The sequence below is a fragment of the Ammospiza caudacuta genome, chromosome 4 (assembly GCF_027887145.1).
Source record: "Ammospiza caudacuta isolate bAmmCau1 chromosome 4, bAmmCau1.pri, whole genome shotgun sequence".
NCBI lineage: Eukaryota > Metazoa > Chordata > Aves > Passeriformes > Passerellidae > Ammospiza > Ammospiza caudacuta.
In genome coordinates this window covers 72,037,711-72,061,106 of record NC_080596.1, presented here as the reverse complement: position 1 = coordinate 72,061,106, position 23,396 = coordinate 72,037,711, and the positions used below count along the sequence as shown (strand labels likewise).

The following is a 23,396-nucleotide window of genomic DNA, read 5'->3' as shown; positions in this document are numbered from 1 at the left end:
CCTGCATTCCCAGATCCCAGTGCCAGGTTATCCCTGGGGTTTCCAGAATTCCTGGACCCCAATTTATCATCCCTGGGAATTGTGGGATCCCCAAATCCCAGGGATTCATTCCCCATCTCTGGGAATTGCAGCATTCCCAAATCCTGATGCTGGGTCATCCTCAGGTTTTATTGGATCCCTGAATCCCAGGGATTTATTCCCCATCCCTGAGGTTCCCAGCATTCCCAGATCCCGGGGTTTGAGCATCTCTGGGGTTTCCAGAATTTCTGAATTCCCAAGGATTTAATTCTCCATCCCTGGGAATTGCAGTATTCCCAAATTCCTGTGCTGGGTCATCCTCAGGCCTTGGAGCATCCCTGAATCCCAGGGATTTATTCCCAACTCCCGCCCTCCCCATCTCCCCCCAATCCCAACTCTCTTCCCACGATCCCGGTTTTTTCCCAGCCCCTCCAGGGGCGTTCCCGTGCCGGGATGGGCCGGACCGGGAAAAGGGGGTGGGAATGGGATAAGGGAGAGCGGATCCCGACCCCGGCTTTCCCCATCCCGGCTTTCCCCATCCCGGCTTTCCCGATCCCGGCCATGCTCCGCTGCCTGCTCCAAAGGGCTTCCCAACTTCCCAACCTGGAAAAGCGGGATAAACAAAGCGATCCCGTGGCCAGCCTGACATTCCGAGGTGAGGGAATCCCGATTTTGTATTTTTTTTTGGGAAGGAAGGGAGGGTTTGGAATGTTTTTAGCAGCTCTCAAGAAAATTTGGGATCTGGGAAGCTCCTAAATCCTTGGAAAATCTTTTGCTTTGAGGCTTTTATCCCCCTGATCTCAAAGTTTTTAAATCCACGCTGGAATATCCATCCCTTGAAATCCTTGAATTCTGCACTGGGATGGATATGAATAATCCCACATGGAGCAGGGGTTATCCAATTCCCGAGGGATGGATTTCCTGGGAAAACTGAGGGGTTTGCACTCCCAAAATTCCCTTTGGAGTACGGTGCTGCCCTGGCATTTTCCTGGAGTTCGAAAAAATGGGGGAAAAAAATCCAATTTTAAACAAAAATTAGGGAAAAGGACGAGCAGCTCCCGATCCAGGTTTTCCATTTGCTGCTGATCCCATTCCCACCGGGATCCCGCTGGAGAATCCCGGGAGCTCCATCTTCGACCAAATCCCGATCCAGGGCAATTCCAGGGCACTGAATCCCGGGAAATACCAGGAACGAGATGGGAACGAATCTCTGGATGAGGAAAACCAGGGGGATGAGTTTTCCATATTCCCAGAGCCGGGAAGTTCGGCTCTTCCCCAATCCCAAATAGGGAAGGGGTCGCTGAACGGTGCGAAAAGAGCGGAAAACCGGGAATATTTGGAATATCCCGGAGTCTCCCGGGATCTGAGTCACCTCTATTGTTTGGCCTTTTCCTTTTCCTCTTCCCGCGGGGGTCCCTCCCTTGGGATGCGGCGACATTCCAGAAGGGATGAGGGGGGCGTGGCTTTGGGAAGGGGGTGGGTGCATTCCCGGGATTGGGAATGTTGGATTTTGGGGGAATCCCGAGATTCCTGCCCGCGGCATTTGGGAGATTCTGGGGAAACTGAGGCACGATCCCGAGGTTTGGGAATGGAGGGAATGGAATGTTTGGGATCTCCCCTGGCTCTTCCCACCCTGAATTCCCAGTCCTTGGAAACCTTTGGATGCTCCTGGGGAAACTGAGGCACAGCAAGGAGGATTTTCCAGTGCATTTTCCAGCCTGGAAGGGTTGGGGATCCAAGTGGGATCTTGGATCCAATCTCTGTATTCCCAGCCCTGGGAAGAGGGAATGGGGCTGGATCCTGATCCTGGGGATTGTGGGAATTTCTGGAAGCTCAGCCCTCGCTGTGAGGAGAGAACAGGATCCAGTCCTGGTCCTGGAAATTTCTGGAATTTCTGCTCCATCTGCGATCAGGGATTGGGATCCAGTCCTCCTCCTGGGAATTTCTGGAGGTCCAGCTCCACCTGGGATCAGGAATTTGGATCCAGTCCTATCCCTTGGAATTTCTGGAAGTTCACCTCTACCTGGGATCAGGCAATGGGATCCAATCCTCATCCTGGGAATTTTTGGAAGCCCAGTTCCAGCTGGGAGGAGGGCAATGGCTGTGATCCTGCTCCTGGGAATTGTGGGAATTTCTGGAAGTTCAGCTCCAACTGGGAGGAGAGAATGGGATCCAATTCCTGGATCCTGATGTTTTAATTTCCCATCCCTGGGAACTGTGGCATCCCTGAATCCCAGGGTCCTGGTCCTGGGAATTTCTGGAGGTTCAGCTCCAGCTGGAATGGAGCCTGATCCTGGTCCTGGGAAGTTCTGGAGGTTCAGCTCCAGCTGGGATCAGGGAATGGAGCCTGATCCTGGTCCTGGGAATTCTGGGAATCCCTGGAAGCTCAGCCCCAGCTGAGATCAGAGTTTCATTGTGGGTTCCTGATCCCTGGGAAGCTCCCAAACCCCTGGAAGATCCCAATCCCGTTTTTTTTTTCCTTCCAGGTGTCAAGAAGAGGACAAAGGTCATCAAGAACAATGTGAATCCTGTCTGGAATGAGGTGAGAATTCCCAGTCCCTGGATTTATCCCCATTCCCAGAAAATGCCCGAATCCAGATGATTCCCTGGGGCTTCTGCCCCATGGGAAGTTTGGGATTGTTCCCTTTCTGTTCCAGAATTCCAGGCAGAATTCCAATCTCTTCCCCTTCCAGCAAAGTCTTATCCAGACTTGGCACAAATGTTTCAAGGAATTTCCATGGAATGGGAATTTTTCCAGCACCTTTTCCCTTCCAACACTTTCCTTGTGCTCCCATAGGCCAAAATTCCAAAAAAAAAAGGGAATTTGGTGGGAACATGGGCACACATTTGGGCTGGAGCAGCTCCTGGGATTTGTTCCTTCCCGGTAATCCATGGCCAAGGAAAACTTTGTCCCAAGGCAACTTTTCCTGGTGGATTTGCTGGGAAATTTGGCTTTGGGAATGCTGTGATTCCGAGGGGGTTTGGGATTTGGGTTCTCCACTCCAGACACTGATCCTGGCCTCTCCCTCCTCCTTTTTTCCAGGGATTCGAGTGGGATCTGAAGGGAATCCCTCTGGATCCCGATGCCGAGCTCACCGTGGTGGTCAAGGACCATGAAACTGTGGGGAGAAACAGGTGGGAAAAATTCCAGAGCTGGACACGGCTCCTTCTCCCTTTTCCCATCCCCAGGATTCATCCGGCTCTTCCCAGACTCCGCGGATTCCCACTGTAGGATGGCCGTGGGAGGCTGGAGCTGCATTTTTGGGCTGCTTCTCTCAGAATCCGGGGGAAATTCCAGCGTTGGAAGGTCGGGAGGACACAGGGGGTGGTTGTTTAGGGACAGATGGATGGACACTTTGGACACTTGGCCGGGTTTTGGGAAGGGCTGCCAAGATCATTCCCAAGGCGCCGGCAGTGCCGGGAACGGCGGCGGGAGTGGAGCCTCCAGTTTCCTTCCTCCGACTGATCCCAGTGCCTCCCCCATTCCAGGGGTTCCCCACGGATCGGGGGCTCCTGCTGGGTGAGGATGGAAGGGATTCCGGTGATTCCCGGCCTTTCCCGGCTCAGTGGGGTGGGAAAGCTGCTTGGAAAAGGGAAAAAAATAGAGAAAGGGATTTATTTTTAGGGGTAAGAGGTTGGGAATGTGGCCTGAGGAGGGGAGGATCCTGATTCCAGGGCTGGAGCTGAGGCTGGAATTGCTGCTGGGCTGAAATCCAAAGAGGGTTGGAATTTGGGGCCGCTCCAACAGCTGGGTGCCCATAAATAGCCACGGGGAAATGGGAGGAGAGTCCTGGATCCCGGAGTAGGAAGATTCCGGCTGGCACCTCCCAGGCTGCTCCAAGCCCCATCCCAACCTGGCCTTGGGCACTGCCAGGGATCCAGGGGCAGCCACAGCAAATCTGGCAATTCCAGCCCAGCCCCTGCCCACCCTCCCAGCCAGCAATTCCTTGCCAAGATCCCAGCCCAATCTCCCCTTTCCCAGTGGGAGCCATTCCCTGGCTCCTGTCCCTGCAGGCCTTGTCCCCAGTCCCTCTCCAGCTCTCCTGGAGCCCCTTCAGGGACTCTGAGCATTCCCTGGATTTTTCTCTTCTCCAGGTGAACATTCCCAGCTCTCCCAGCCTGGCTTCATTTCCATGGCCTCCTCTGGACTCCCATCCTTGTCTCTGAAACAGTTTGGATGCCCTTGGAGCAGTGCTGATCCCTCTCCCTGTTTCCTGCAGGTTTTTGGGAGAATCCCGGGTGCCGCTCCGGGATGTTCTGGGCACTCCCAGCCTGGCGGCCTCGTTCAACCTCCCCCTGCTGGACTCGCGCAAGGAGAGCACCGGGGTGAGTGCCCGGGTCCCAGTTTGGGACCAGTATGAACCATGGTGTGGCCAGCAGGGGCTCCCAGTTTGGGACCAGTATGAACCATGGTGTGGCCAGCAGGGGCTCCCAGTTTGGGACCAGTATGAGCTGTGGCGTGGCCAGAGGGGCTCCCAGTCTGCGACCTGTACGAGCCATGTGTGGCCAGGAGGGCTCCCAGTTTGGGGCCAGTATGTGCCATGGCTTGGCCAGTTTGGGCTCCCAGTTTGGGACCAGTTGGGGCTCCCAGTTTGGGACCAGTTGGGACTCCCAGTTTGTGGCCAGTACGAGCCATGGTGTGGCCAATTTGGGCTCCCAGTTTAGGACCACTTGGGGCTCCCAGTTTGGGGCCAATATAAGCCATGCCATGGCCAACTGGGGCTCCCAGTTTGGGACCAGTAGGAGCCATGGCATGGCCAGGGGTGCTCCCAGTTTGGAATCAGCTGGGGCTCCCAGTTTGGGGCCAGTTGGGGCTCCCAGTTTGGGACCAGTACAAGCCATAGCATGGCCCCTGTGGGCTCCCAGTTTGGGACCACTTGGGCTTCCCAGGTTGAGACCAGTTGGGTCTTCCATTTTGGGACCAGTCTGAGCAATGTCCTTACCAGTGGCAGCTCCCAGTTTGAGACCAGTCTGAATCCCTTCCCTCCCAGTTTGATCCCAGTTTGAGTCCTGTCCCCCCCAGATGAAGCTACCAGTTTGGGACCGGTCTGAATTCCATCCCTCCCAGTTTGATCCCAGTCTGAGCCACATCCCTCCCAGTCTGATCCCAGTTTGAATCCTGTACCTCCCAGTCTGGGACCAGTCTGAATCCCTTCCCTCTTACTCTGGGACCAGTTTGAGTCCTGTTCCTCCCAGTTTGATCCCAGTCGCTCCCATTTTGATCCCAGTTTGAGTCCTGTCCTTCCCAATCTGAGACCAGTCTGAATCCCTTCCCTCCAAGTCTGGAACCAGTTTGAGTCCCATCCCTCCCAATCTGATCCCAGTCTGAATCCCTTCCCTCCCAGTTTGATCCCAGTTTGAGTCATCTCCTTCCCCGTCTGGGACCAGTCTGATCCTTTCCCTCCCAGTTTGATCCCAGTTCTCCCATCCCGGCCTCTCTGACACTCATTCCCTGTTTTCCAGGCCTCCCTGTTCCTGCAGGTGTCCTACATCCCCCCTCCGGGCGCTATCCCGCTTTTCCCTCCTCCGGCTCCTCCGGAGCCGGCCCCGCCTGCAGCCGAGCTGGACACGGTCACCGGTAACACAGCCCTTCCCCATCCCGGATTTTGGGATCCAAACCCATTCCCAAATCCCACATTTCCCTTCTCCCTTCCGGCAGAGACGGCCGGAGAGGAGGACACGGAAGACCCGGAGGCCATGGGGGACACGGAGCCCTCGGCGTCCTCGGGAGCACCGGGCTCGGAGCCGCCCTCGCTCCCAAGGAAACCGTCCGGGAATCACATCCAGGGGGTGAAGAGGAGGAGGAGGAGCTCTCCCAAAAAGCCTTTATCCAACAAACCGCAGGATTTCCAGGTGGGATGAGCTGTTCCCTTAAAATCCTGCCGGTTGTCCTGGTGATTCCCTGTCCTCCATCCTATGGGATGATCCTGGTGATTCTCATCCTGGTGATTCCCTGTCCTCCATTCTGTGGGATGATCTTTGTGATTCCCTTCCCGGTGATTCCATATCCTCCACCCCATCCCAGATCCGGGTGAGGGTCATTGAGGCCCGGCAGCTTCCCGGGATCCAGATCCGGCCGGTGGTGAAGGTGACGGTGGCTGGACAAACACGGAGAACACGGATCCGGAAAGGGAACAGCCCCTTCTTTGATGAGGTCAGCAGGAATTCCCACTCCAGCGATTCCTGGGAGAGGCTGCAATGTGGGAATGCACTCTGGATGGAAAACTGGGATAATGCCTCATCCTCATCCCGGTTTTCCACAGACTTTTTTCTTCAACGTCTTTGAGTCGCCATCGGAGCTGTTCGATGCTCCCATTTTCCTCACAGTGAGTGTTGGGAAATCCTGGAATTCCCCCCTTCCCAGGGAAACCCCTCCTGTTCCCCAGGATCCTCCATCCCAGCAGGATTTGGGCTGGATCGCACATTTTTCCTCATTTTCAGGTCGTGGATTCTCGGTCGTTCCGCACGGATTCGGTGATCGGGGAATTCCGGGTAAGATCCCATCCCCTTTTCCTGGCATTTCCTGCTCTGGATGAACTCTGGCATCTCCTTTTCCTTTAATCCCGCAGATGGATGTGGAGACCGTTTACTCCGAGCCAAGTGAGCCTTGGGAAATTTCTTTGGGATTTTTTTGGGAAATGCGCCCACACATCCCAACTCTTCCATAGAGGAGCCCCAAATCCCAAATCCATGGCCACGGAATCCCAGAATGGTTTGGGTGGGAAGGGACTTTAAGGATCATCTGGTTCCATCCAGGGAAAAATTCCACCATCCCAGGTGGATCCAAGTCCATCCAACCTGGCCTGGGACATTTCCAGGGATGGAGCATCCATAGTTTTTCCAGGAATTTTGTTCCAATTATTGTTCCCTCTTCCCTGGTCCCTTCCTGGGAAAGGAACTGAAACATTCCCTTATCCCATTGCATGATTTCCATTTAAACCCCACCCGGGAGCATCCCTGACCTCCCTGCACATTCAAGGAGTAATTCCCAGTTTCCCACGTTTTCCCGCAGAACACGCTTTCCGCAGGAAGTGGCTGCTCCTCTCGGATCCGGAGGATTTTTCTGCGGGAGCCAAGGGCTACTTGAAGGTCAGCGCCTGCGTGCTGGGGCCTGGAGACGAAGCTCCCGTGAGTATTCCTACTGGGAATGGGGGGACATTCCAGCCCTGGGGCGTTCCAGCCCTGGGATATTCTGGCCAAGACCCACCAACCTCCATGGCCATTCCCAAGGAAGCCACAGTTTGGATTTTCCTCTGTTTTGGGGGAAAAGTGTTGCATTTTATCATGGAATCCTGGAATGGTTTGGGTTGGGGGAGATCTTAAATCCCACCCCTTTCTAGCTTAGGGACACTTCCCACTGTCCCAGGTGGATCCAACCCTGATGTCCAACCTGGGATCCAGGGGCAGCCACAGCAAATCTGGCAATTCCAGCCCAGCCCCTGCCCACCCTCCCAGCCAGCAATTCCTTGCCAAGATCCCAACCCAATCTCCCCTTTCCCAGTGGGAGCCATTCCCTGGCTCCTGTCCCTGCAGGCCTTGTCCCCAGTCCCTCTGCAGCTCTCCTGGAGCCCCTTTAGGGACTCTGAGGATTCCCTGGAATTTTCCCTTCTCCAGGGGAACATTCCCAGCTCTCCCAGAGCTCCTGGGCTCCAGAATCCTGGAATGGTTTGGATTGGTTAAATCCCACTGCATCCATGGGCAGGGACACCTCCACTATCCCAGGTTGCTCCAAGCCCCATACCAACCTCACCTTGGACACTCCCAGGGCTGGAGCATCCCCCCACCCTCTCTCTTTTGGGATTTTCCTGATCATTCCCGAATCCAGGGTGACTTTTCCCCTTGTCCTGTTCCCACAGCTGGAGAAGAAGGAGGTGTCCGAGGACAAGGAGGACATCGAGGCCAACCTGCTGCGCCCCACTGGGGTCACCCTCAGGGGCGCCCAGTTCTGCCTCAAGATCTACAAAGCTGAGGATTTGCCCCAGAGTAGGTTTTTCCTTTGGATCCCTCGGAATCACGACATTCCAGGCAGGAATTAGGGCCTGGAGAAGGAAAAGATCCGTTATTATAATCCAAGGATGTCGGGCAGTTTTATGGGAGAGGAGTTTCTTACTGGTCCAAACTGGTTTTAACCCCCTGCTTTTCCTGCCCGGAGAGCGTCTCCCCCATGGGAGCCCTCATCCCGCTGGTGGGACGGCTGGGACCCTCTAGATACTGCGGAATTCCAGGGATTTTGGCATCTCCCTCTTTTCCCAGTGGATGACGCCGTCATGGACAACGTCCGGCAGATCTTTGGCTTCGAGAGCAACAAGAAGAACCTGGTGGATCCCTTTGTGGAAGTCAGCTTTGCCGGGAAAACAGTCAGTGGAGCGGGATCCACCGGGATCCCGGGAATGGCAGCGGGAGGAACCCGGGATTGGGATGGCAGTGGGGTGTTCCTGGGGCTGGGATAACAGCGGGATGATCCTGGGATTGGGAATGGCAGCAGGACATTCCCTCCCAGGTCTCTGGGATTGGGAATTCAGTGGGATGTCCTCAGGACTGGGATGGTAGTGGGGTGTTCCTGGAGCTGGGATAACAGTGAGATGATCCTGGGGTTGGGAATGGCAATAGGATGATCCTGGGATTGGAGTGGCAGTGGGATGATCCTGGGATTGGGAATGGTGGCGGGATGATTTTGGGATTGGGAATGGCAGCAGGACATTCCCTCCCAGCTCTCTGGGATTGGAATTTAAGTGGGATGTTCTTAGGACTGGGATTATAGCGGGATGATCCTGGGATTGGGAGTGGCAGTGGGATGATTTTGGGATTGGAAGTGGTACCAGGATGATCCTGGGATTAGGAATGGCAGTGGGGTAATCCTGGGATTGAGAATGGCACCGGGATGAACCTGGGATTGGAAATGACAGGGGGACGTTCCCTCCCAGATCTCTGGGATTGGGATTTCAGTGGGATGTCCTCAGGACTGGGATGGTAACAGGGTGTTCCTGGGACTGGGATAAACTTGGGATTGGGAATGACAGTGGGATAATCCTGGGATTGAGAATGGCACTGGGATGATCCTGGGATTGGGAATGGCAGCGGGATGACCGCTCATGGTCCTCAGGGTTGGGATGGCAGTGGGACATTCCCACCCAGGTCTGTGGGATTGGGATAACAGCGGGATGTCCTTGGTATTGGGATTTCAGTGGGATGGCCCCTCCTGGGTCTCTGGGACTGGAATTTCAGTGGGATGTCCTTGAGGTTGGAATGGCAGTGGGACATTCCCTCCCAGGTCTTTGGGATTGGGATGGCACTGGGATATCCTTGGGGTTAGAATGGCAGTGGGACATTCCTTCTGGATCCCTGGGATTGGGATTTCAGTGGGATGTCCTCAAGGCTGGAATGGCAACAGGACAGACCCCAGGAATCTGGGGTTGGGATAGCAGTGGGACATTCCCTTTGGATCTCTGGGACTGGGATTTCAGCAGGATATCCATGGGGTTGGGATGGCAGCAGGACGGTCCCCAGGAATTTGGGATTGGGATGGCACTGGGACAATTACTCCCAGATCTTTTGGATTGGGATGGCACTGGGACATTCACTGTGGATCCCTGGGATTGGGATTTCGGTGGGATGTCCTTGGAGCTGGAATGGCAGTGGGATATTCCCTCCAGATCCCCAAGCCTGGAATGAGGAAATTCAGTCTTTAAATGGAGGAATTTGGTCTTGGAATGGGGAAATTTGCTCCTGGAATGGGGCAGATGCAATCCTGCTGGTCCCAAGGTGGGAAGATCCCTGGGAAATCCGAAGCATCCTCTGCCTCCTGCACCAGGGGGTTTAGGAACCCCATGGAATGGGGGATGGATTTTAGGGAATCTGAGGCTGGATTTTAAGGAGGCTGAGACTAGATTTTAGGGAATTTGGGGACGGATTTTAGGGAAACTGAGGCCAGATTCTGAGAAGCCTGAGACTGCATTTTGGGGAACCTGAGGCTGGATTTCAGGAACTTGAAGCTGGATTTGGGGGAATGTGAACCTCAACTTTTGGGAATCTAAGACTGGATTTTGGGGAACCTGAGGATGGATTTTAGGGAATCTGAAGTTGGATTTGGGGGAATCTGAGCCTCAACTTTCTGGAATCTGAGACCAGATTTTAGGGAATCTGAGACCAGATTTTAGGGAATCTGAAGCCAGATTTTAGGGAATCTGAGGCTTCCCAGCTCCATGAACTGGGCCAACAGCTGCTTTCCTGGGACAACACCGACTTTTCCCTCTTCCCATCCCTCCTTTCCAGCTCTGCTCCCGAATCCTGGAGAAAAACGCCAACCCCCAGTGGAACCAGTGCCTGACGCTGCCGGCCATGGTGAGCCCTGGTGTCCCCAAGGTCCCCTCCCAGTGTCCCCAGCACCGCTCACCCTCTTCCTGTATCCCTTTTCCCAGTTCCCTTCCATGTGCGAGCGGATGAGGATCCGTGTGACCGACTGGTGAGCGGGAAGGGCATTCCCAGAGCCTGGAATGGTGGGATGGGCGAGGGGACGTCCCTTCCCCCGCGGTCCCCAAAGTGACGATGTCACCTCGCAGGGACCGCCTGACGCACAACGACGTCGTCGGCACCGCTTTCCTCGGAATGTCCAAGATTTCGGCCCCCGGCGGGGAGCTGGAGGGTAAGGGCAGGAAGCAGGCTGGGATTTGGGATGCATGGCCTTGGAGGAGCTGCATGGCGTGGCTGGAGGTTGGTGGTAGCTCTGGGGACGTCACAGCTGTCACCGTCCCTGCTTGGGGACGCAGGGTCCTGTGGTCACTTCAAGCTGTGCTGCATGTCCAGATTGGATCCAACCCCTCTGGTTCTTGTGATTGGATTCTTGGGAATGGGGGATGGAGGCTGCAGGTCCATGGTGTGGCTGGATGTTGGTGGTGGCTTTGGGGATGTTACAGCTGTCACTGTCCCCACCTGGGGACAGGGGATGGGGTCCTGGGATTGCTCTGAGCTGTGCCTCATTTCCAGATGGATCCAACCCCTCTGGATTCTTGGGATTTGGTGGATTATTGGGAATGGGGCTATGGAGGAGCTACATGGTGTGGCTGGAGGTTGGTGGTGGCTTTGGGGACATCACAGCTGTCACCGTCCCTGCCTGGGGACACAGAATGGGCTCCTGTGGTTGCTTGGAGCTGTTCCCCATTTCCAGATTGGATCCAACCCCTCTGGATTTTTGGGATTTGGTGGATTCTTGGGAATGGGGGAAGGAAGTTGCAGGTCCATGACATGGCTGGATGTTGGTGGTGGCTTTGGGGATGTCACAGCTGTCACTGTCCCCACCTGGGGAAGCGCAATGGGCTCCTGGTGTTGCTCTGAGCTGTGCCTCATTTCCAGATGGATCCAACCCTTCTGGATTCTTGGGATATGGTGGATTATTGGGAATGGGGGAGGCTGCAGGTTCATGGTGTGGCTGGAGGTTGGTGACACATGGTGGTGGTGGCACCACTGCTGGCAGCCACGTACCCCTGACGTGTCCACCTCACTAAGGTGACATTTAGGGGCTGTCACAGGGTGGGAATTCCCATTCAGCCCGTGCTGTTCCAAATCCTGGGAATTTTCTGAGGGTAAGGAGCCCCAGGCGTGGCAGGGCTCAGCCGGGTGTCACTGTCAACGGTGCCAAGTTGGAGGGTGGGAATTTGGGACGCGGCTTTGGACCTGCTGAGGGCTTGGAGCTTCTACCTGCATGAACTTTTCCTGCTGCCAGTGCTTCCGTGGAATCTGTGATCCCAGTGGGAATTCTGCACTTGGCTTTGTGACTTCCCCATGAGCTGTAGCGACACGGGATGGCCATGCTGGAAAAAGCTTGGAGCATGCTGGGATAGTGGGATGTGTCCCTGCCCATGGAATGGGATGAGCTTTAATGTCCCTCCAAGCCATTCCATGATTCCATGGATCAGGACACGATCCAGAGGCTCCACCCGTGTCCCACCCCTGGCGCTGTCCAGTCCCCTCTTCCCAATCCCAACACAAATCCTGGGATGGGCTGGAGAGAGAGAGAGAGAAAGAGGCTGGGAGGGAGGATGGGAATGGTGGGATCCAGGATTGGCATCTCCCTTTCCCACCACTGGGATCTGTTTGATCCCAAGGAAATGCCTGGGAATTCAACTCAGGGATGCTCCAACCCCGCTCCATCCCAATCCCACAGCCTCTGGAATTGTCCAAGGCCAGGTTGGACAAGGCTCGGAACAACCCAGGATAGCGGGAAGTGTCCCTGGATGCACCTGGATGGGCTTTAAGGTCCCTTCCCACCCCAACCATTCCATGATTCTTTGATTCCATGATTCCATAATTCCTTGACTCCATGATTCCATGAAAAACCTCTCCCTTTCTTTCTCTGTCTCTCCATGGGAATCTCCCCCCTCATTCCCGTCTCCATCCCTTTTCCGTGCTCCTCTTCCAGCCTTTCCCAACCTCTCTCCCTCTCTTTGTGCCTCAGATGAGTTTCCTGCTCCTGTGAAGCCTCTGAAACCCTCGGACCGTACGTTCCCAGTACATCCCAGTTTTCCAGCGCCTCCTGGGACTGGTTTTACTGGTTCCGCTCTCTGGATTGGGGGAGGATCCGCTGGGATGAGTTGGGCACCTTGGGAAAAGGGAATGGCTCCAGTTTGGCCCTTTGGGGATTCCTGGGATGCTGTCGTGTCTGGAATGTGTAGCCAGATGGGTGCATGGAGGGCAGGATTCCTGCTCAAAGTTCCATAAAAATGAGTGGTTCTCCTCATGGAATCACAGGATTGGAAAATCCCTCTGATCCATTGGCCCCCAAGGCCACCCCATATCCATGTCCCAGGTGCCACCTCCACAGGGATGTTCAGTCCCTCCAGGGAGGGGGACAACCCCTTGCAGGAAGGAATTTTCCTGAAAATCCAACCTAAACCTCCCCAGCACATCCTGAGGCTCTTTCCTCTCTCCTGTCACTCTTACTCTTGTCTGACCCCTCTCTGACTTCGCCCTTTTCCATGGGGACTTTTCCTGGGATTGGCAATTCCCAGGATTCAGCACCACGCCCTCCGTATTGTTCTCCTGCTCCAAGGTGAGGTCGTGGGATTCAAAATGGGTGGAAATTCTGGGATTTTGGTGGCCTCTGGCTGTGTGATCTCTGTGATGCTCCAGTGAGCATGATGCATTCCCAAAGTGCCTCCAGGAATCCCTTAATCCCTCTTTTCCCTGCCATTCCCAGTGGATGACGGGCTGGGATTCCTGCCGACCTTCGGGCCCTGCTACATCAACCTGTACGGCAGCCCCCGGGAATTCACCGGATTTCCCGATCCCTACGAGACGCTCAATTTGGGAAAGGTGACATTGGCTGCTTCCCAGCGCATCCCAAAATAACCTCCGTCTCCTCTTTTCCAAAAAAAAGCTGCTTCTAACTGCACCTAGCTTTGTCATCAGGAGCCTGTGCTGCATTTCCCGCTCCAGGTTATTCCCGCTAACGCCTCCCGATTCCACTCTGTTCCCAAAATTCCACCTTGGAAGCTCCAGCTGGAATTCTTTGCCTGATCCTGCTACTTCATGATGAAGCTCCTTGGAAGCAAAGGCAGAGCTTGGCCTCGGGAAGGGAATTCCGGGATCCTGACTTCTGTTCCTGGTCTATCCCAAGGGCGAGGGGGTTGCGTATCGGGGACGGATCCTGGTGGAGCTGGAGACCAAACTGGTGGAGCACATGGAGCAGAAGGTGGAGGAGATTCCTGCTGATGACATCCTGAGGGTGGAGGTATTGGAATTTCTGGAAAATCTCTGGGATTAGCATGTGGGACACTATGGAAGGGATGTTGGCCATGGGTAGGGATTGTCCCATGGTCTGTGAGCTCCTGGAGGGGTCTCCTGTTGGATTTTTATCCCAAAGTGTCCAGGTTGGTCCATCTGAGCTGATCATGGTGAGCATGGAATTGTGGGACCATGGAATGGTTTGGGTGGGAATGGGCCTTGAAGTTGATCACATTCCACGGGCAGGGGCAGCTCCCACTATCCCAGGTGGATCCAAGCTCAATCCAGCCTGGCCTTGGAGACTGCCAGGGATCCAGGGGCAGCCACAGCAAATCTGGCAATTCCAGCCCAGCCCCTGCCCACCCTCCCAGCCAGCAATTCCTTGCCAAGATCCCAGCCCAATCTCCCCTTTCCCAGTGGGAGCCATTCCCTGGCTCCTGTCCCTGCAGGCCTTGTCCCCAGTCCCTCTCCAGCTCTCCTGGAGCCCCTTTAGGCCCTGCCAGGGGCTCTGAGCTCTCCCATGATGTTGTGGGATATTTCCCTTCATTCTGGCTCTCTCAGATTTCCTCCTTTGACTCCTTTTCCATGAGAAGTTGTAGCCTCCTCTTCCATCTGGTTTTTCTAAAATTCCCCCAAGATTCCCATGCTGCAAAATTTGTTATTCCCCCTGCAAGGAAATTCCCATCCTGGGCTCACTGAGTTTGGAAAATCCTCTGGGATCATCTAGTCCAAGCTGTGCCTGATGCCCACCCTGGCACTGAGTGCCACACCCAGGAATTCCTTGGGCATCTCCAGGGATGGGGACTCCAAATCTCTCTGGGCACTCCCAATCCCTGACCACCCTTTCCATGAGGAAATTCCTGCTGTTGTCCAATCTGAGCCTCCCCTGACCCAGCATGAGGCTGTTCCCTTCTATCCTATTATTCCCTGGGATTAGATCCCAACTCCCAACTGGTTCCAATCTGTCAGGAAGTTGTGCAAAGCCAGAAGGTCCCTGTGGATCCTCCTTTTCTCTGGAATGAGCCCCTTTCCCAACTTCCTCATCTTTTCCTGGTTCTCCAGCCCCTTCCCAGCTCCCTCAGCTTTTCCTGGATCTCCAACCCTTTCCCAACTCCCTCAGCCACTCAGGATTTACTCTCCAGCCTCTTCCAGCTCCACATCCTGGAGATCATTGCAGCATCTCCTCCACATCCAATTCCTGTTTGTATTCCAGAAGTACCTGCGCCGACGGAAATATTCCCTCTTCGCCGCCTTCTACTCGGCCACGATGCTCCAGGGTGTGGATGGCGCCGTCCAGTTTGAGGTCAGCATTGGGAATTACGGCAACAAGTTCGACACCACCTGCCTGCCCCTGGCCTCCACCACCCAGTACAGCGGGGCTGTCTTCGATGGTGAGTGCGGATTCCGTCCCTTGGGATGATCCAAACACGGCTGGTGGAAGAGAACCCTGGAATTATGGAATGGTTTGGGATGGAAGGGGCCTTAAATCCCATCCTGTTCCAGATTAGGGACACCTTCCACTATCCCAGGTGGATCCAAGCCCCAATGTCCAACCTGGCCTTGGGCACTGCCAGGGATCCAGGGGCAGCCACAGCAAATCTGGGAATTCCAGCCCAGCCCCTGCCCACCCTCCCAACCAGCAATTCCTTGCCAAGATCCCAGCCCAATCTCCCCTTTCCCAGTGGGAGCCATTCCTTGGCTCCTGTCCCTGCAGGCCTTGTCCCCAGTCCCTCTCCAGCTCTCCTGGAGCCTCTTTAGGGACTCTGAGGATTCCCTGGATTGATTCCTTCTCCAGGGGAACATTCCCAACTCTCCCAGAGCAGAGGGAATCCCATCCCATTCCAACCCCATCCATGTTTAGGGACACCTCCCACTACCCCTGGTGATTCCAAACCCCAATGTCCAGCCTGGCCTTGGACACTCCCAGGGATCCAGGGAAGCCAGAGGTTGTGTCCAGGTGATCCTGGTGAAGGTGTCGCTGCTTGGACCAGACAGCTCCAGAGGGTTTTCCTGCCTCATCCATGGGGAATTTTTGTCTGGGAAGGAGCAGGGAAGCTGTGACATCTCTCAGCTCCATGAGGTGGTTTTTGGTAGTGTCTTTTCCTGGCTCCCATCTTATCCCACCAGGAATGCTGAGCTTGTTTCTGGTCTCACTGCCAGAGCCATGGAGTCAGATCCCATTGGATCTCGGTGGGATCTCAAGGATTTGGGGAACACCATTCCCATCTTTCTCTTAAACACCTTCTGAGGGGAATTCCCATCCCGATCACACTGTTCCCCCTACATCCCCGCTCCCGAGGGGTGGATCCCGTTATCCAACATCCCGAGGTGACGCCGTGCTGTCCCCCAGGCTGTCACTACTATTACCTGCCCTGGGGGAACGTGAAGCCCGTGGTGGTGCTCTCCTCCTACTGGGAGGACATCGGCCACCGCATGGACGCCCAGAACCTGCTGCTCCACGGGGCCGAGCGGCTGGTGAGTGACTGAGACATCCTGGGGACACTGGGACGGGACAGAGGCCATCTCCAGGCTGGGGAATGACCAGGGATATCCCTGGGGACATCCCTGGGGACATCCTGGGGACACTGGGAAGGGACAGAGGCCACCTCCAAGCTGGGAAGTGTCCAGTGACATCCCTGGGGACATCCCTGGGGACATCCTGGGGACACTGGGAAGGGACAGAGGCCACCTCCAAGCTGGGAAGTGTCCAGTGACATCCCTGGGGACATCCTGGGGACACCGGGAGGGGGTAAGGGCCACCTCCAGGTTGGGGAGTGTCCAGTGATGCCCTTGGGGACACCAGGAGGGGACAGAGGCCACCTCCAGGCTGGGGAGTGTCTGGTGACACAGCTGTGTATCCACTGGATGAGGAGCTTCATGGAATCATGAAATGGTTTGGGTGGGAAGGGAACTTAAATCCCATCCCAATCCCACCCAATCCATGGGCAGGGACACCGCCCGCTGTCCCATGTGGATACAAGCCCTGTCCAACCTGGAGACAATTCCAGCGATCCAGGGGCCATCCTTCAGCTCCTGAGTGATTTCTGAGGTTTCCCGTTGGATTTCCCTGTTGGTTCCCCTGGAGCTCCAAACATTTGGATGCAGATCCTTGCTGAGACCCAGAGCGGAATCTCTGATCCCTGGGAGTTTTCCCAATCTCTTGCTGGGAATATCCTGAAAACGGGATGGGATTCCAGGTGATTCCTCAGCTCCTGATCCCCACTTTTCCTGCAGGAAGCCAACCTGGAGAAGATCCATGTGGCCCTGAAATCCAACCGCTCTCCGGTTGAGCTGGAGGCCCTGGGGTCCCAACTGCTCAATGACGTCATTGCCGACTGCAGGTACTTTGGGAATTCGGGATGGGAAACCTTTCCTGATGTTTCTTCTTGGTTTTGGAAGGGAACACTGCCTCCACCCCTCTTCTCCTTTCTTCACCCCCTTTTTTCCCCCTTTCCCCTCTTTTCTCCCCTTTCCCCTCTTTTCTCCCCTTTCCCCTCTTTTACCTCTTTTTTCCCATTTCTCCTAATTTTTTCCACTTTTTCATCCCTTTCCCCCTTTTCTATCCCTTTTTTGTTTGTTCCCTCCTTTTCCCCACCTTTTTTCCTTCTATTTTCTCTCCCTCTTTTTCCCCATTTTCCCCTTTCCCCCTTTTCCTTCCTTTTCCTTCCTTTTCCCACCTTTTCCCACTTTCCTTTTATTCACTTTTTTCCCTCTCTCCCCTTTCCCCTTTTTTTGCTTTCTTTTTTCCTTTTCCCCCTTCTCCCTTTTTTCTATTTCTTTTTTTTTCCCCCTCTTTCTCTCTTTTAATATTTTTCCTATTCTCCGCTTTCCCCTACTCCTCTTTCCAGTTTTTTGTCTTTTCTCCTTTTTTTTCTGTGCTTTTCCTTTTTCCACTTCCCCCTTTTTTTCCATTTTCCCCTCTTTTTCCCTTTTTCCATTTCCTCCTTTTCTCCCTTGTTTCTCTTTTTCCCATTTTTCCTTCTTTTGTCTTTCCCCCTTTTATTCTCTTCCCCCTTTTTTCCTCTTTTTGCCTTTTCTCCCCTTTTTTTCTTTTTTCCCTTTTTTCCTTCCCACCCTTTCTTTGTCCTTATTTTCTTTCTTTCCTTATTTCCCTTTTTCCATTCTCCCCCTCCTTTCCCCCCCCCTTTTCCCATTTTTTCCCATTTTCCCACCTTTTCCCTGCTCATTCCCCCTCACTTCAAATCCTCATCCCTGGAAGTATCCAAAGCCAGGCTGAACAGGGCTTGGAGCAACTGAGGAGCATGGAAAATCCCAAACTATTCCATAATTCCATGTTCTCCCTATTTACCTGCAATAAAAAATGGGATTTGCAATCCAAATTCCCGAGGTGAGAATGTCGCATCCTTAAAAATCTCCTTCCAAACCTCTGCACAGCCTAAAAATAAATTTATCTTTCTCTCCATCTATTTTTTCCGGAGGAAATCCTGATTTGTGGCTCAGGAGCTGGGAGCAGGAAGTTAATTTATAGCAGCGGATCCATAAATCCTTGAATTTTACAGGAAAACCTCCCAGTTTGGCACCTGATCCATTTTTCCAGGAGCTTGGATAATGGATATTAAAATGTGGGTGTGGCTCATTCCCATCCTGATTCCCGGGGGAATTCTGGCCTGGGTTTGAAACTCTTTTGCTCTTCCCATTCCCAAATATCTTCGTTGGCTTCTCAATTCCTTTGAAATTTGCTGAAAATATGGAAAAGCCAATTAAAAAGGCTGGAAAATCCCATAAGAAGTTGGATGAGCTATTGGGGGGGTAAATTGGGGTGGATTCATGATCATTAATGATGATTAGTGACCATTAATGACCTGCAATGATCGTTAATGACCATTGATGATGATTGGCGACATTAGTGACTGTTAAACACCATTAATGATGACTGGTGATCTTTAATGACAATTAGTGACTTTTAATGACCATTAATGAACAATTCATGATGATTGGTTACCATTAATGACCATTAGTGACCCTTAATGAACTTTAATTATCATTAATGACCTTTAATGATAATTAATGACCATTAATGATGATTGGTGACCATTAATGATCAGTAACAACCATTAACAACCTTTGATGATGATTGGTGACCATTAATGACTATTAATCACCATTAATGATGACAGGTGACCATTAATGACCTTTAAGGATCATTAAAGACCATTGATGATGATTGGTGATCATTAATGACCACTAATGACCATTAATCACCAGTGGTGATCATCAGTGACAATTTACAGCCCTTAATGACCTTCAAGGTCCATCCCAATCCAACCCAATCCCTGATTCCTGCCTATCCCTGCAGCCTGAAGCTTCCCGATGTCCTGGGGAGGGCATCCAGCACCCACCTGGATCAGAATCTGTTCCGCTTCCGGAGCACCCACCTGGAGCAGATCCTCAAGGTGGCCCTGAGGCTCAAGCATGAGAATTCCGGTCTTTCCCAAATCCTGGATCAGGCGGAGGATTGGCTGTGCCGGCTCCGGGCCATGGCGGAGGAGGTGACGCTTCCTGGTTTTCCCATCGTGGTTGTGATGGGAAGCCAGCGGGGGGGGATGTTCCATCCTGGCTCCCAAATCCATGGATTCTCCCACGGTGCTAGATTTTGGTCCGATGGTTGAGGTTGGTCTTGCTCACGGATGGGTTGAGGTCAACTCATGGATAGGGAGCAGCCGTGGGAGAAGGACTTGGAATGTTGGTGGGTGGGAAGTTCTGCGTGCTCCAGCAGATCCCACAGCAGAAATAGGGGGAATTCTGCCCCTCTGCCATGGAGCCAGGCTGAGAGAGCTGGGAATGTTCCCCTGGAGAAGGAATCTATCCAGGGAATCCTCAGAGTGCCTGAAGGGACTCCAGGAGAGCTGGAGAGGGACTGGGGACAAGGCCTGCAGGGACAGGAGCCAGGGAATGGCTCCCACTGGGAAAGGGGAGATTGGGCTGGGATCTTGGCAAGGAATTGCTGTCTGGGAGGGTGGGCAGGGGCTGGGCTGGAATTGCCAGATTTGCTGTGGCTGCCCCTGGATCCCTGGCAGTGCCTAAGGCCATGCTGGATGGAGTTGGATCCATCTGGGATAAGATCTCTCCCAACCCAACCCTTTCCATGATTTCACCATCCCATTCTGGGCTGTGCTGGTGGATCCCTCCTAACAGGATCCTATGGATTTGTGTTTTCCAGCCCCAGAACAGCCTCCCGGACATTGTCATCTGGATGCTCCAGGGGTACAAACGTGTGGCCTTCGCCCGCATCCCGGCCCACCAGGTCCTGTATTCCCGGAACATCCCCAACTGCTGCGGCCGGAACTGCGGGAAGCTCCAGACCATCTTCCTCAAGGTACCTTTGGAAGCCTGTCCTGGCAGAATCTTGGTTTTCCAAACTGTTTTCCCACTAAAAATAATTAAAAAGATGGAAAGTCCAGCAGGGAAAGCTCAAATCCCAACACAATGTTCAGCTCTGGTTTCGTGGAATCATGGAAAGTTTTGGGTTGGGAGAGGCCTTAAATACTTGACCTTGTCAGGGTTCCTGTCCCTCTCCCTGTCCTTGCCCCTGGCTTTGTCCCTCTCCCTGTCCCTGACCTTCTCCCTGACCCTGTCCTTATCCTTTTCCCTGGCCTTGTCCCTGACCCTATCCATGTACCTGAACTTGTTCCTGCCCTTGTCCCTGTCCCTGCCCTTGTCCCTGACCCTGTCCTTGTTCCTATCCATGTCCTTGTTCCTATCCACGTCCTTGTTCCTATCCATGTTCCTGAGCTTGTCCCTGTCCTTGACCTGTCCTTGTCCTGTCCCTCTCCCTGTCCTTGTCCCTGACCTTCTCCCTGGCCCTGTCCTTATCCTTTATCCCTGGCCTTGTCCCTGACTGTGCCCTTGTCCCTATCCATGTCCCTGAACTTGTCCCTGTCCTTGAGCTTGTCCCTGTCCTTGTCCCTGACCTTTTCCCTCGCCTTGACCTTGTCCTTTTCGCTGTCCATGTCCTTGTCCCTTTGTCCCTGTCCCTCTCCCTGTCCTTGTCCCTGACCTTTTCCGTCTCCTTGATCTTGTCCTTATCCCTATCCCTATCCCTGCCCTTGTCCTTGTCCCTGTCCCTGACCTTTCTGTGACCCTGTCCTTGTCCCTGATCCTGTCCAGGACCACTGGAATTTTGAAGCTCCTCAAGGTCACATTTTACGGATATCGATGGTGGCGTTGGGATGATCCTGAAGGTCTTTTCCAACCTCAATTCCATGATCCCAAAGTGCTCCACCCACTCCTGACATTATCCCATGACTGCTCCATGTCCCACCTTCCCCATCCAGGGATCTTCATTCCTACCCTTCCAGTCTCCCAGAATTGCCGTTAATCCCTCCCCGGGGGCCTTTTCCTTGGCAGTACCCGCAGGAGGAGACAATGGGGCCGCGGATCCCGGCGCAGATCCGGGTGCGGCTCTGGTTCGGATTGGCTGTGGATGAGAAGGAGTTCAACCAATTCGCCGAGGGAAAACTCTCCGTCTTCGCTGAAACTGTGAGCATTCCCAAGGGATCCTCATCCTGGCGGGAAAAGGGGGTGGGCTGGACCTAAAACCTCATCACATTTCCAAAGGATCCCTGTCCTGATGGGAAAAGGGGGTGGGCTGAACCTAAAACCTCATTGCATTCCCAAAGGATCCCTGTCCTGATGGGAAAAGGGGGTGGGCTGGACCTAAAACCTCATCATTCCCTAAAAACTGTGGGAAGGGGGAGCTATTCCCACCATCTCAGACTGGAATGCTGAGGGGAAAGTTGGGAGTGAGCCATGGAACTGTGTTGTCCCTCACAACGGGAAAATTGGGATGCTGTGGAATGGGTTGGGCTTTTCCCAGATCTGTCCCTCTGCTGGGATTATTCATGGGATTCTATGGGATTATTCATGGAATTCTGTAATTCTGACCCCAAATCCATTTTTTTCTTGGCTCTCCTAGTATGAGAACCAGACCAAGCTGGCGCTGGTGGGGAACTGGGGCACCACCGGCCTCACTTATCCCAAATATTCCGACGTCACCGGCCGGATCAAGCTTCCCAAGGACAGCTTCCGGCCTTCCGCGGGATGGACCTGGGCTGGGGATTGGTTCATCTGCCCAGAAAAGACGTGAGTGGGGCTTTTCTGCTGGGAATTCCCGGGAATCCCAAAATCCGGTGGCAAAATCTGGGATGCCTTCGTGGTTCCTTGTCTGTGCCCACGGATGTGATTCCCCTTCATCCAAATCTTGGGATGCTCCAAAACTGAGGATTTTTGGGGTGGGATTTTCATCCTGGTTTTGGTTTTTCCTAAGGAGGAATTTTGCTCGGATAGGTGGGAGAAATTTGGGAGCGCTGAGGATGGCACAGGAGGAAGGTGGGATGGAGAATCCCTGATTTTGGGTATTCCTGGGATTCAGGCTGTTGCACGATGTGGATGCTGGGCACCTGAGCTTCGTGGAGGAGGTGTTTGAGAACCAGGTCCGGCTTCCCGGAGGGCAGTGGATCCACATGACCGATTCCTACACGGACGTGGTGAGGGAAAACTGGGAATTCTGGGAGCTGGGCTGGAATCCCAGGGGAAATTTAGGGATCGGTTTGGGTGAGAATTCCCTGTGTCCCACAGAATGGGGAGAAGGTCCTGCCCAAGGATGAGATCGAGTGTCCTCCAGGCTGGAAGTGGGAAGATGTGGAATGGGACACGGATCTCAACAGGGCTGTGGATGAGAAAGGTACCAGAGACGGAATTTCAGGATCTGATATTTGGGAATTTTGAGATCCTGGAATTTTGGGATCTATGATTTAGGAAATTTGGGATCCTCAAATTTAGGGATCTGGGATTTGGGAATTTTGGAATCCTAGAATTTTGGAATCCAGGATTTGGGAAGTTTGGGATTTCTTACCGTGGGACATGGATGAAAACATACCCATGGCTGTGGGAACTGGATCAGGAGAAGGGATCAGGCTCTGGGAGATAATTTTCCCTTGTCTGCCTGGAGCTGTGGGATGGGAATTCCAAAAGGCAGTACTGGGATAATCTGGGAAGGTCCTGGAGGAAAAGAAATGGAAAACACTGGGCTGGAGAGTGCTGGAATGGTCTCAGGGGTTGGAATAGCTGGAGGGAGTGAGGGAAGAGTCCCCATGGTGGGATTTGGAGCCAAGGACACCACGGATCCATCCATCCCTGGGCATTCCAGAGGGATGGATTGTGCTGTAAGGAAGGAAATCCAACTGGAAAATTTTGCTGAATTCAGCCACACCTTCACTGTTGTAAATTCCTGGTGGGAACCAAGGTGTGGGGAGAGAGGCTCTTCTCCCGCCTCCACCAGGTATTCCCTTCTTCCCAAGGCTGGGAATACGGGATCACGATCCCGCCGGAGCGCAAGCCCAAGGCCTGGGTGCCGGCGGAGAAGATGTTCCACACCAACCGGCGCCGGCGCTGGGTGCGGCTCCGCCGGCGTGACCTGGAGCACATGGAAGCCGTGAGAAAGGTGGGATTGGCTGGGAAAAGGTGCCACCGGATCGGGATGTGGCCCTGTCCTTCCGGGTGGGTGCCTGGCTTTGGCAGGATCCGCTTTTCCTTGGAGATTGAGGGAGGCTTGTCCCGGTTTCCAGTGGAAAACGCCACATTCCCGGGGTGGAGAACATTCCGGAGGGATTGACTAGGATGTGGTGTGGGGTGGGGAT

At 53.9% G+C, this 23,396-nt stretch overlaps 1 protein-coding gene across 1 annotated transcript in view; it reads left to right on the top strand.

Annotated features, from left to right (window-relative positions):
• Positions 1 to 543: 543 nt before the first annotated feature.
• Positions 544 to 23,396, top strand: part of DYSF (dysferlin) — a 69,870-nt gene continuing 47,017 nt past the window's right edge. Inside the window, exons 1-29 of the mRNA XM_058803092.1 lie at positions 544 to 673; positions 2,505 to 2,560; positions 3,062 to 3,153; positions 4,239 to 4,344; positions 5,482 to 5,596; positions 5,678 to 5,871; positions 6,044 to 6,172; positions 6,282 to 6,344; positions 6,460 to 6,510; positions 6,588 to 6,618; positions 7,031 to 7,146; positions 7,875 to 8,001; positions 8,272 to 8,375; positions 10,291 to 10,359; positions 10,437 to 10,480; positions 10,578 to 10,660; positions 12,470 to 12,511; positions 13,211 to 13,326; positions 13,631 to 13,744; positions 14,951 to 15,128; positions 16,088 to 16,212; positions 16,972 to 17,078; positions 19,055 to 19,247; positions 19,919 to 20,074; positions 21,106 to 21,237; positions 21,674 to 21,840; positions 22,130 to 22,244; positions 22,336 to 22,441; positions 23,058 to 23,200. Coding sequence (XP_058659075.1) covers positions 580 to 673; positions 2,505 to 2,560; positions 3,062 to 3,153; positions 4,239 to 4,344; positions 5,482 to 5,596; positions 5,678 to 5,871; positions 6,044 to 6,172; positions 6,282 to 6,344; positions 6,460 to 6,510; positions 6,588 to 6,618; positions 7,031 to 7,146; positions 7,875 to 8,001; positions 8,272 to 8,375; positions 10,291 to 10,359; positions 10,437 to 10,480; positions 10,578 to 10,660; positions 12,470 to 12,511; positions 13,211 to 13,326; positions 13,631 to 13,744; positions 14,951 to 15,128; positions 16,088 to 16,212; positions 16,972 to 17,078; positions 19,055 to 19,247; positions 19,919 to 20,074; positions 21,106 to 21,237; positions 21,674 to 21,840; positions 22,130 to 22,244; positions 22,336 to 22,441; positions 23,058 to 23,200 — 3,168 coding nt within the window. The 5' untranslated portion in view covers positions 544 to 579. The remainder of the gene's footprint in view (positions 674 to 2,504; positions 2,561 to 3,061; positions 3,154 to 4,238; positions 4,345 to 5,481; positions 5,597 to 5,677; positions 5,872 to 6,043; positions 6,173 to 6,281; positions 6,345 to 6,459; positions 6,511 to 6,587; positions 6,619 to 7,030; positions 7,147 to 7,874; positions 8,002 to 8,271; positions 8,376 to 10,290; positions 10,360 to 10,436; positions 10,481 to 10,577; positions 10,661 to 12,469; positions 12,512 to 13,210; positions 13,327 to 13,630; positions 13,745 to 14,950; positions 15,129 to 16,087; positions 16,213 to 16,971; positions 17,079 to 19,054; positions 19,248 to 19,918; positions 20,075 to 21,105; positions 21,238 to 21,673; positions 21,841 to 22,129; positions 22,245 to 22,335; positions 22,442 to 23,057; positions 23,201 to 23,396) is intronic.